This window comes from Helianthus annuus, chromosome 9 (genome assembly GCF_002127325.2).
Source record: "Helianthus annuus cultivar XRQ/B chromosome 9, HanXRQr2.0-SUNRISE, whole genome shotgun sequence".
Lineage (NCBI taxonomy): Eukaryota > Viridiplantae > Streptophyta > Magnoliopsida > Asterales > Asteraceae > Helianthus > Helianthus annuus.
This window is the reverse complement of record NC_035441.2, coordinates 56,967,936-56,981,389: the sequence shown is the minus strand read 5'-3', so window position 1 is coordinate 56,981,389 and position 13,454 is coordinate 56,967,936. Positions and strand designations below refer to the sequence as shown.

The 13,454-nt window shown below is 35.7% G+C and overlaps 2 protein-coding genes across 2 annotated transcripts in view; one reads left to right on the top strand and one right to left on the bottom strand.

The window, feature by feature from the left end:
- The window catches only part of LOC110877807, an 8,797-nt gene extending 4,146 nt beyond the window's left edge, over positions 1-4,651 (bottom strand). Inside the window, exons 1-2 of the mRNA XM_022126015.2 lie at positions 4,296-4,651; positions 3,076-3,495 (exon numbers count right to left, since the gene is read on the bottom strand). Of these exons, the coding sequence (XP_021981707.1) occupies positions 3,076-3,457 (382 nt within the window). The 5' untranslated portion in view covers positions 3,458-3,495; positions 4,296-4,651. The remainder of the gene's footprint in view (positions 1-3,075; positions 3,496-4,295) is intronic.
- A 520-nt stretch (positions 4,652-5,171) lies between these two features.
- On the top strand, positions 5,172-6,122 carry LOC110875780. Its single transcript, XM_022123982.1, has 2 exons — positions 5,172-5,482; positions 5,849-6,122. Exons 1-2 carry the CDS (start codon positions 5,172-5,174, stop codon positions 6,120-6,122), a joined length of 585 nt encoding a protein of 194 aa, XP_021979674.1.
- The last annotated feature ends 7,332 nt before the right edge of the window (positions 6,123-13,454 follow it).

Genomic DNA, 13,454 nt, shown 5'->3' with positions numbered 1-13,454 from the left:
CTTAACTTTGGTTATGCACACTTTCATATAAGCGCTATGAATAATATCTCCAGTATATTGTAAATAACGGAACTTGTTCAAATCCATGTTGCACGTAATTAGTTTTGAGAAAGTTGATGCAATGCAAAAGGGTCGGTTTGGGTTAGGTTTATCTCTAACGGGTCAAACATGTGATAAAAGAGTAGCTTAGCAAAAAAATGGTCAAATGATTGGATGTCAAAAGTCGCTCACGGTGTGTTTTTAATAATCTAGGCCTCCACAATTGTTTTATTCCGAAAAGTTGAACAAACTCACTATTTATTAAGAGGAAAAAAAAAAAGCAGTGTTGGAAAAATCAGGATTAATCGGTGACTAGTCGGCCGGCCACTGATTAATTTTTAGGTAATCGGTGAATTAATCGCTAGTGGGCCCTAGTCGGCCAAAAATCAGCCCTAATTGACCGGAAATCAGCGATTTCGGACAAGAGTGTGAACATTCGACAAAAGGCTCCAATGTATCTAGCATGATATATTGATGAGTTGTTACGATTTATTAATTCACATGTTCATAAAAGCATGGTTGTAAAAATCCCGACTAGTCTCCGATTAGTCTCCGATTAATCACTAATCGGAGGTTCACCGATTAATGGCCGATTAATAGCTAGGCAGTCAATGGCAGTCCTATTTTGGCCAGACGTCGGCTAAATTTTGACCAAACCTTATAAATTCCTTCCAATTACTTAAAAAATGGGTCAATGAGGGGTTAAAACATGTCTACTTTAAAAAACTACATATAAAAATTGGTGTGTATATATGTAACTAAAAATTACATATAAAAATCTCATTCCGAAGTAATTTCGATTAATCCCTATTAATCCCGATTAATCGGTAGTCGGTACCCCACCGTCTGACTAGCGCCTAGCGATTCTTACAACACTGCATAAAAGTACTAGCAAAGATTTGAGTTAAAAGATTCCTAGTAACAACTTTGGCACAATATATGACAAGTGAAGAGTCCACAAGATGCTTGAGTGTCAGTGTCACAAACTAAACATACAATAGTTACCAAAAAAAGCATACCCATAAAGAAAGATGATTAAAACTTAATCATATGTCTTGCTGCTCAATAGTTAGTTGACCTTGTGTTATATAAGATTTGGTCATTTTATATGAGATTATTGTAAAAGAAATCGATCAAAATGATTGCATAACTTATCAAAAAGGAGTATGAGAAACAGTTTCCATTGGTTACATAAAGTGGGAAAACAATCTAATTATCACAATAACCTATGCAGTTAAAGCGGTCCAAAATCGAATAGCGGTCAAGGTCCGCTATATGATATATAGGTTATAGCGGTGGTATAGCGGTAATTTTTATACCATGCATACTTTATGTATTTTTATATATATATAAATATATCTTGAAAAATATTAATAGTAATATCAAAATTCATAGTAATATCATTCCATTATCAAAAACCTGTCGCAAATCAAATACTAATAGTAACTTTGAAGTATTTAATTTAAGAATTAACACAATTAAACACCGTTACTGCTATAACCGCTATAGGCCACCGCTATAGCACCACTATAGTACCGCTATAGCACCGCTATAGCGGTATTTAGCGCCGCTAATAGCGGAACCGCTATAGGCCACCGCTATTTGGGCCGCTACACACCCTGAGGTCCGCTAACCGCTATAGCACCGCTATTGACTGCTTAGACAATAACTACAAGATAATGGTAGTTCGCATTCACAATAATTGATTATGATTTATGAAACTTGTCATTTGAAAATAAAAGAAGATCGGGCGTTATATTTACAAGCACGTTACACAAATAACTCCATTATATAACCTTTCTTCAACGGAGTAATATGCATTTATAATAACAGAATGTATTGAAAAACCTAATCCAAAGGAGATATGCATATGCATCAAATAATAATAAAGAATATTTCGACTGGCATAGCGACAGTTACTATTTTATCACTGTGCTCGATTTAGATTGGAAATATCTGAACTTCTTTTCCAGTATTATGTTGGCAAAGATAAACATACCAACTCCTAGTTCATATGTAGTAAACAATTCACACTTGTGTAAATAGAACTCAATATTTGTGGATATCATGATCTTCGTAATTATTATCTATTTATAATTTAAGGCAAAGTTATGCATACACCACACACGCTATACATACACCAGGCCTCATGCAGGCTATATAACAAAGTACATATGATTATATAACCTGTACGAGAGGGTGTTCGTCCACATCATACGCTCGTACGAAAGTAGACATGACAAAAAAATGACTGATTTGACAGTGATGTGACCATACGGCCCATATGAACTTTTCATCCATCGATACGACCGTACGACTTTTCACGACTCGTATCATGTGACAGACACGATGATGTACACCATTGGGGCCGGTGTATGTATACTGTATAGCAGCACACATATTTTATTTCACTAAAATCAAATCAATAACTATTACTGTTCCATTAACCATCATCATATAGCTTTCCAAATATTTAGAGCCAATTTATCACATGTAAACCACCAATATATCTCTAACGTGTCCGACATTTAAATAAAATACCAAAAGACTAAATAAAAAATGTATCTATAATATACATGTGGCCCAATAAATAAAGGTAAAAATTGAGCAGTAAGTTAGTGGAGGCAAACTAATTTTGCAAATTAATATAAAATAATAAGTAAAGTACACGGATGGTCCCTGTGTTTTACCATTTGGTCCCTAGCTTTCTAAAAGCGCATGAATGGTCCCTATGGTTTACACTTTGTTACGCATTTTGTCCAAAACTTTTGCCAAAACTACATGGATTATCCTTGTGGTTTGCACTTGGTAACGCATTTAGTCCCTAACTTGGACCTGCTGAAACCTTTAAATTTGTTAGCTGGGGACTAAATGCGTTACAAAGTGCAAACCATAGGAACCATTTGCGTACTTTTGAAAAGCTAGGGACCAAATCCAAAAGTTTGGTTAACCCCAGGGACCATCCGTGAACTTTACTCAAAATAATATAACCATTTATAGAAACTACATTTACGTCAAGTGAATAATCAGGATTACCTTTAACTTTTCCAGCCGGAATCCTCCACGTAAAAGACGCAAAGAAGGCCTTCATATCTATATCCGGAAACACTTCCGACAAAAACCGCCTAACCGCAGCCTTACTGTTGAAACCCCCCTTAAGGTGTGACGAGTTAGCGGAAGCCACCGACTTAAACTCGTTATAAAGACGATCAGGGAGATAAAGATATCGGTCCATAAAGTGTCCCGAAATGGCAACTCTTTTTCCCACCTTCCATTTCCATTTATCGCCAGGTATCGGGAAATCCTCAGGAGCGTATGGCAAACCAACACCTGAATCGTGACCGGACACGAGATTCATCTCACTTTCCTTTGATCCGGTGGTGCTTCCGTCACTTTCGTGTGGAGGGTCGATCTCCATTGAACCGATTATCGCAAAAAGAGCTTTAACCTTTTTAGCTGCATCCAACAACATTTTCAAACTATTAATATTTTTTTTTAAACAGTAGAAACCAAATCGTTACAATCCATTATACTCATGACCTTTCACGTTCATCCTAGAAGTCAAAACTTCTTTATAAGAACACATAGATCAAAATAATAAATTTACAAAAGCTTTCATTTATCTCGTAACTCGGTTTATAAGTAAGACATTTTCTGGCAAGATTATAAAAACACAAATAAGACTTGAGTTCGACTTTACTAGGCCTATCGAAATAACCAATATCCGAATAATCCAACTGACCCGTTTACAATTCAGGTTTCGGGTATGAAACATCGGGTAATCGGTTTACCCATTTGGTTCGGATACAGGGTAATGATCAATTAGATTCAGGTATACCCAACTTATGTCAAGGGTATGAAATTTGATAAAGTTTGAAATTTCTGATGGGAACGCCGGACATATAATTCGGTTTGGGCATCAGTTACATTTTCAGACGAAAATCACCCGATTAACCCAAAACCCGAAAAAACAACGAAACAACACCCCTAGTTTCCTAAAAGCCACTTCTTCAGTTCTTCCCACACAGATGCTAAAAGTGCTATTTTTACAGCAAAAATGTACAGTGGTTTACATCAGGAGCATAATCTAAAACATCTAAATGAATAACCCAAAATGAAAAAAAAAAAACAATTCTATTTGTGTACAAATTTAGCTTAAACAACAAATTTATCTCAAAATACTGAAAGATAAATCATTTACTCAACAATTCAATTAAAATAAATAAAATAATTCAGAATTTAAATAAAACCCATACCAGCTGTGATCTAATCGGACATAAAAATCGAAACTTGAACACAAAGAAAAATCTTTGAAGATAATTCACTGCGTTTAGGGTTTCAAGATTCCTGCAGCAAATTTGCAAAGAACAAGATAAATTGCGATGAATTGGTTATGTGGGGGTGTTCAGGGCATATGTGAGTGATCAATCATGGTGATTGTGAGTAGTGGTGGCAGTTTTCCGGCGTAGGGTGGCGGCGAACGGTGGTAGCAACGGTGGTTAGTGATATGGGCACATGGGTTTAGTGTTTAAGACAAAAAAGGTTAGAAAAGATAAGTTTTTTTCAGGTTTTTATTAAGGATACAAATGAGAAAATTGTGTGAAATATTTGAAGTGAATTTAATTTTTGTATCTTGGGTATTTAATTAGTCATTAAGGTTGATGATTGATCATAGATAAAAAGATATCGGTGTCTTTCTAGCTCACCTTCTAGAAGGAAAGTTCGTCGTTCGGACTCGTCTTTTGAGTTGAGATCGAAAGAACGTTACACGTATTCATGTAGTTTTGTGGTTTTATGTATTCATTGAAACAAGAGATCTTTTGTTTATGTTTTTTCTCGTTACATATATTTACGAAGTTTCGTGTTTTTATGTATTCATGGAAATACGAGATATTTTATTTATGTTTTTCCTTTACCCTTCATCGTGAAACTACACCACGCAACTACAACGGACCGATTATCACACATCTTCTTTATACGGAAGATGCCATTATGGTTGGGGATTGGTCTAAGGAATAAGTGGAGAACGTTGTGAGAATCCTCAGGTGCTTTTATTTGAGTTCGGGTCTTAATATCACTTTTAAAAGTCCAACTTATACAGGATCGGAGTGGGTTCAGAGGAAATTGCGAAAATGGCTAATGAGGTTCGTTGCAAACCGGATGCTCCCCCGTTCAAATACCTTGGTCTAAAAGTGGGAGCTAACATGAATCGGATCTCCAATTGGCAGCCGGTTTTCGAGACGTTTCGAAACCGTTTAGCGAAGTGGAAGTCTCGTCTTTTGTCAATTGGGGGTAAAGTTGTCATTACTAAATCTGTGTTGGAAAGTTTGCCAACTTATTATTTCTCGCTTTATAGAGCTCCTAAAAAGATTATTTCGGACTTGGAAGCTATGATTAGAAAGTTTTTATGGGGAGGGTCTAGTGAGGAAAGAAAATTGCATTGGTTGGCTTGGGATCGGGATTCTTGTCACAAAAAAGATGGTGGCCTGGGTTAAACAAACTTATGGAGGTCAATATTTCGCTTCTGACCAAATGGGTTTGGCGTTACAAAACCGAAAAAGTAATTTATGGAAGAGAGTCATCGATGCTCTTCATTTTAGGAGGGCGGGTTGGGAATCTATCTCTTATAAAAAAAACTTTGAGCGGAACTTGGAGCAACATTGCAAAAGTTTTTATTAACTCTAAGGTGGGTGGTCTTCCTCTTCGGAATTATCTCAAGGTGTGGTTGGTAATAGCGAGGATATTTCTTTTTGGCTAGACCATGGATAAGTAATGAGCCTTTAAAGCTGAGATATCCTAATTTATTTAGGTTGGAGGCTTCTAAAGACTGTAAAATCGTTGATCAAATTTCGAGAAACGGTAACGATTCTGCGTTTATTTGGGAGTGGAGAGCAGCGCCGAATTCTGCGGAGTTAAGTTCTAGTCTTCAGCAGCTGATCTCAGAGTTGCACAATGTCCAGATCTCCGATAGGATTGACAAGTGGGTCTGGAAATTTGGTTCGTCAGGAGAATTTTCCGTGAAAGAGGTTAAACGTCTTCTTTATTCCGAGTACGAGGTCGGTGACAGGTTTGTTTTAGATTAGTGTAACTTGATTCCGGCTAAGTGCAACATCCATACTTAGAGAATGGAGATGAATAAGTTACCTATCGGTGAAGCGTTAAGGAAAGGGAATATCATGATCGAAGATTCCACGTGCCCGTTATGCGGTTCGGATGAGGAACCTTTGGAACACTTGTTTATTTACTGTTACATCGCTTCTACTATTTGGAATGGAGTGTCATCTTGGTGCAAAATCCCTAATATCTTTGCCTTTTCTATCTCAGATCTTCTCGGGATCCATGCGGATCTAAGGGTTTCGGATAAAAAGAAGGAGGCGATTCAAGGTATCATTATGATCGTGTGCTGAAGTTTATGGCATGCTAGAAACAACCTTCAATTTTTTTACATTCCGGTTAATATTAATAGCATCATGAGCGAAATCAAGGCTTTAGGTTATTTATGGTTCTCGAGTAGATCTAGAAGCAAAGGGATTGATTAGGGGGAGTAGTGCTCTTTTGTAATAATGTGAAGTTTCTTGTGTTGTTTGTTTTGTCAGCCCGGTTGGGGTCGGCGGTTTCGTTTATGAAGTATATGTTTCAAAAAAAAAAAACTAACATCGCTAACTGGATACGTGCTTTAAAAAACTTAGGTTATTTGTCATATTTAGGGGTTTGATGGTGTGAGGAGACTAGGGTCGAATTGGTAAATTTTGTGGAAGAAAGGTTTTAGAAACCTTAGTTTCTTTGATTCGTTTATATTTATGTTTTTGTGTCTTATTCATTTACAAATGGTTGTTACAAAAAGGAAAATGGACCCAGGGAAAAGAAAATTTGTTTGTTGAGAAAAAGGGAAATGGGAGATGAAGACACAATGATGGGTTGTTTGTATTGTTGCAATGATGATGAAAGATTATAGGTTTGATTGGTTGAAGATTTGGGCCACATGTTGTGGCAAAACTATTGACATGGCAAACGATGTAGGTTGCAACATAGGTGAAACTTGATAGATAGGCATAGTTGCTAAAATCGGATGATTCGTTACATCATTGGTTGAATAGGTAGGTAGTTACCTTTAAGATTCAAAATTTAAATGTATTTTACGTTTCTTTATAACTTGTTTCATTAGGTTCCCCGTGTTGGGTTTCATACACGTATTTAAGAATTTAATGTAATGGAAATCGTGTGTACGAGCTAATCCAAACCAGACTTTAGATCGTCCACTGGGAGTTTAGATGCAAACTAAATAGAAACGTTTACAACCATAGGATGTTTCAGAAACAAATACCTTTTAACCGATTGTACCAGACTGTGAAACACGAAACACCTTGATTTAACAACTCCGGGTGCTAGATCTAGAAACATGAAAAACTCTACACCACGAGTATTACCGACAACCGATAACCTCTGATTTCTACTCGTATATGCACCACGTAATAAAACAAAATGAACCAAATTAACTAGACAGTCAACCTAATTGGATAGTGTCACACCCCAACCGATAGCGGAAACATCAGGGAGAGACGGAATAGATTGTTCGAGACATCACAACTTGCTAATTGTGGCAATAATTAATTAAACTTGATTTTATTGACAAGTAAAAGGTAAATTGTCTTAAAATAGAAATGTAACAAGGAAAGTTCAAATATGACAAATTAAAAGTACATAATTTTAAATGTGTTTCTAAAATCCATCCTACTAGGTTCTTGAACGTCATATCATCAATTTCCTGCAATATATATTAAAATAAATGTCAACACATAAAGCATTAGTGAGCATACAAGTTTTGGCTACTAGCATAGATAGAAAAGTTGTCATCAATCCTACATGGCATAACAATATACTAAGGCATGAAAACATAACAATACTAGTATGCATCAAATAAAAGGTGTATGAGTTTATGGATTTGCTTGATGGATTGGGTTCGGAATCAAAATGACAGAAAATACATATAGCATAGTCCTATGTGTTCATAAGGTACCATGGAATGGTCATGCAAGGAGGTAGGATGATCTTCATCCATTAAACCTCATTATATGATTCACCAAAGCACAAAACCATCAACTTAGTTGATGATTCCAGTTGGTCATGAATACGGACAAAAATGAAAGTGTTTAATTTATTAAGTAGCCAAATGAGAACAACCCGACGAGTACATACCCAACATGGAAAATGTTGGAGACGAGGTGGGGTTGGCTCACTTTGAGTCTAGGAAGCTACTTAGAATGTGCATTATCTAAATCACCAAGTAACCAAGTGTACTCAAACTAGACGAGTGCATTCCAATCATGGCAAATGTTTGGAGACTTGGTATAATTTGGACACTTTGTTACTAGAAGTTTACTTTATGACTTAGGTTAAAGAAAATGATTAACTAGCTAAGTAAAGAAGTGGAATCATAGATGGAAATCCAAGGCTCCATTGTTCACAGTTTACCGAAACACAAGCCTCACAACATTGAAGGTTGTGGGGTTTTGATGGTTTCAACACTTGTAGGTGGTTTAAAACCTTTAGGGCAGTAGCTAAGTGAGGTTTTTGGACCTCTAATCCTCTGGAAATCAACCATACACAAGCCCCACAACCATGAGTTTGATTGGGAACAAGGTTGGTACAAGATTCCCACAAGAAGAACAAGTAATGAAACATTTTTGTAAAAGTTTTTATAAAACATAATTTAAATCTGACTTTAGAGCCTCATGCAAGTGATGTACCACCTTGTTACACCTTGGTGAACCTTGGGTAAAATCCTTGTAGGTCATTCAAGTAGTTTGATGTAAGAAAGTACGAAGAAAATGAAGAAGAAGTTGCTCAAAACTCACTGTTTTGAGACTTGATACAATCTGCCCAACTTGGAGATTTTGAGAAGAGTGGGGGATTTGAGAGTTGTTTTTAGGTGTGTAAAGGGTGGAGGAGTTGTGGAAGACATATATTTATAGTTGGGGATTAGGGTTTGGGTTTAAAGAAGGTTGGAAGGTGATTGCAGAAGAAATGATGTAGGTAGTAGGTCCAATCCGTGAGTTAGAGCCAATTCTAACCGTCAGACTTGTCTTGCAGTCTGTGAGACCTTCCAATTTTTTTTTATTTTTAATCTTTGTTATTCGGTTATTTGTTCATGTATGCCATTCCTTTGATATGTTATGTGTTTTAAGGCATTCTTAAGGCATTTTAAGGTATGTAAGTGTATGTGTAAGGTATGAATGTGCATGAGTATGATTCCGAAGATAAAATAAACATCAAGAATGATTCGGTTTCATATATAAAACGCGTATAAGTATCATGCATGTATAAATTACACAAGTACAAATTAAAATATGTTTCCATTATTATCAAAGTCTCAATGTTACAAAGATTGAAATAAAATACGAATACAAGCTTACTAAAAATAGAAAGTATGAAATACGGATCGTTACAGATAGTGGCAACGACGGTGATGGCTAACAGGTGGCTGAGCATCATGAGTTGGCGTCGTAGTGCTAGCGCTCGGTGTTAGGAGTGGAACATGCGGCGGTAGGAAGCGGCAAGTGGCGGGTGGTAGGTGTTGGGTCGCAGAGAGTGTAATAGAAGAAAGAATTAGGGTTTCATGTTTCTTTTTAACTTTTGTTCTATTGAAAACTGATTTCCTTTGTCTCCTTATATATGATCCCCAAAATCCTAACCTGGGTTTCTTTAAATGGTCGCCTATGTCAAAAACTCAATTTATATTTTATTTGATTTACTTATTTACCAATAAAATAACTAATTCCATATATAACTATCTAAAATATAATTAAATTAATTAAATACATAAGTTATTTAACCTAATTAAATAAATAATGTATTTATTTTCTTTGATAAATTTAATTAACTAACTTAACTAAATAGTCAAACCCATTTAAATTAAAAGGAAAAACTACATAACTATTGTTTAATATCCATCATTTAATCTATTAATGATTATTATTTCATAAATAATAATAATAATAATAATAACTAATACCTAGATCCGATTATTCTCGAATAATCATCACCGTATACACATTTCTTGTAAGATCATTTAATAGTTAAATAATGTTGGTGCATTCATCTGTCGACTTCGTCTTGTATCGAGTCTTGAATTTCAGAGCACGAAGATCAAGAATTCAAGACATAGATCTAATTCCGCTTGAATGGGTCTTCATGTAATTCCGCACGGAATTACAATGTAATTCCGTGTGAAGTGATTAATTCCGTGTGAAGTCTAATATCGCATGTACTGTAATTTCGTTTGAACTTGTTTCGTGCGGAATTAGGTACACTATATATAGATGTAATACCGTATCATTTGGTACGGAATTAGAAAGGTTGTTTCCGATGGCGGAGCGCTGTCGAAGTGTCTTCAGATCTGTAATCGCTTCAGAATCAATATAAAAGACAGATTAAAGTGATATCTTGCTGAATCTAACTCATTATGTCTGTTTCCGCCTTTCATTTTGAATAGAACGCCTCTGATTGACTCATTCGGGTCAGACAACGATCCTACATGTGGTATCAGAGCTCAGGAGGAGGAGTTCTGCAGATTTCAGCTTGATTTCATCTCATTTTCTTACTTCTACACCTTCTTTTCTAAACTGAACAAATTTTGACGGATAAAATGATCTGAATTTCACATGTTACAAGCAAAACAGTATTTTAAAGAATCTTTGAAAGAATTGGACCATAATTCCATCTAAAACTGAAAATATTCGTAATTTCGCTTGAAAGTTTAGATCGAACTAATGACGTCATTTTAATTCCGCGTGAAAGTGCACTTTAATTCCGCACGGAATTACGGTGTTTAGCTATTTTCGTTTGAAAGATCAGCTAATTCCGCACGGAATTAGTATTTCCGCGTGAAATCGTTCAAACGAAATTATAATTTTGTTTCAAGTTTTAATTCCGTTTGAAAAACTGGGTAATTCCGCACGGAATTACCTGATTCCGTGTGAAAAATTCTAATCTCATCTGAAAGTGTGGTGTGCAGGTAATTTTGTTTGAACCTAATTTTGCTTGGGAGTAATTTCGTTTGAAGGATATAATTTCGTTTGAAAATGTCTGACGAATATTTTTACAACGCGTTTGCGACATCATCGACTACTCCATCTTCCATTGCTCAAACCATGAACTTGGAAAACGAAACTGGAACTTTACAAAAACCCCCGAAAGTTATGGGAATGGAAGAATATTATGGCTGGAAAAAACGTTTCGAGAATTGGGTTCAGGCAAACCATCTAAGAGCCTGGGAGAGCATTGAGACAAAATATGTTAGACCACAGAATGCTTTGAAAGTTGACAAAATTATCTCTGAATTTACAGACAAAGAGAGAGATAGTTATAAAGGAGAAAAATGATGATCAGTCTGTTACAACAAGATGTAAAAGAGGATATATTTGTGTTGCTTCAACATGATGATAGTGCTTATTCTATATGGGAGGCACTTGAGAAGAAGTTTGAAGGAAGTACAGAGATGCTAAAGAGTAAAGCTTCTTTGTTGAAAAAAGAATTTGAGTTGTTTACAAGCATGCCTGGTGAATCTACAAAGACTCTCATTGAGAGATATTGTCATCTTATGCGTACTATGTCTCAGTTGAAAATTACTAAAACTACAGCAGAATGGGTTGAAAAGTTAGCTGACGCATTACCGCAGAAAGAATGTGGTACTTATCTCATGATCTTAAAGAATTCTGGAGAATTTAGTAGGTTGTCAATTGCATAGTTTATTGAAAAGCTTGAGGCACAAGATCTTGAACAACAAAAGATTGCCAGAATGAACAGCTTGAGCAATCAACAAGATATCAAATTGTACTACAAAGGAAATGTTCAAACTGTTGAATCAAGTGCAAAGATCCATACTGCTTTTAGTGCAGGAAATTCATCTGGATCGGTCAGCCAAAGTTCAATCAACACTAGTGGATTTTCAAATGTTAATCCTCCAAGTGTTCAAAGTTCAAATGTTGGTAATGATCATATGATTCAGTGCAATGTTGCATTGCATCTTCAAAATGGACAGAATTTCTCTGAAGAAGTTGTGAAAAGTCATATGGCATTATTGGTTACTGCTTTGGAATCGTATGAAGGATTGATTGCTCGTAGAATTGGTAATCCAATGCTAACCAAAGAAGATTACGATCAGATCGATGCAGAGGAATTGGAGCTCATGGATATAAAATGGGCGTTAGCAAGTGTTCTGAGGAGAGCTGAGAAATTCAAAATGATTACAGGAAGAAACGACTTTTTGGATGCTCATGTTTTAGCTTTGGGTTTTGATAAATCTAAAGTTACTTGTTTTCGTTGCAGGGAGAAAGGTCATTTCAAGAGAGAGTGCAAAAATCAAGAAACTAGTGGAGCAAAGAATCCTTTTGGAAAAGATGATTATTATCGAAAAGCCATATATCAACAGGTTGCTCATCAACCACATCAACATAAGGATTCACAAACTGCACATGGGAAAATGATCGAAGATGCAAACAAGAAAGCTTATTACGGTATCATTGATCAAGATGATGAGAAAATGGCTCCAGGTTTTAGCTGGGATAAGTATGTGGATGAGAATAAGGAGTTTAAAGCTTTCATTGCTCAAATTGTTCAAAAGCCAGAATTGATGAAAGAATGGATATCAGTGTTATCAGATGAAGAGAAAAGTCAAGATGAAGAATCTGTTTCTTCAGAAAACAGTTCAGCAGAAAGTAGTGATGATGATGAAGAAATTGAACAGATAAATCTTGGAAAAACTCATTTATCTTCTGACAGTTTTGAATTTTATGTTGCAGATAAATTGAAGAAACTTAAAGAAAGAAAAGCTGCAAAAGAAATGAAAGAAGTAAAGATTGTTGAAAAGATAGTTGAAGTGGAAAAGATAGTTGAAGTGGAAAAGGTAGTTGAAGTCGAGAAGATTGTGGAGATCGAAAAGATTGTTGAAGTCATTAAACCTTGTCCTACATGTTTGGAATCTTGTAAACAATGTGAAGACAAAGATAAAATGTTTAGTGAGCTTGAAAAGTTGAAAGAGAAGTTGTTGTTTGATGTAAAAAATTTAAAAGAATCATACGATGTATTGAACAGAACTGTGAATAGTTTGCAGAAGACAAACTTGGAAGAGAAGATGCATTGACTATGATGAATGCAACAATGATGTCTAAGAAGAAATAGATAAATTTTTACATCGAAGAATGTGCAAAACAGAAGCAGGAGTTGGAAACTGAGAAAGCTGAAAATGAAAGAATCAGACGATTACTGAGAAGTTATTCGAGTTCTGATTACTTAATTGACAGAATTTATCCAACTGTTGCAGGTTTTGAAGCATTTAAAGATAAGAAGCCAAAGAAGAAGGATACTGGTAAGAAACAGAGTGTTAATTATAACAAGTGTCCACCTCCGATTTGGGA

Coding starts and splice junctions, on each gene's coding strand:
- LOC110875780 (XM_022123982.1), top strand. CDS start 5,172: ATGGCTAATGAGGTTCGTTGCAAACCGGATGCTCCCCCGTTCAAATAC. Junction 5,483..5,848: donor GAGGAAAGAAAATTGCATTG/GTTGGCTTGGGA, acceptor TAATTTATTTAG/GTTGGAGGCTTCTAAAGACT.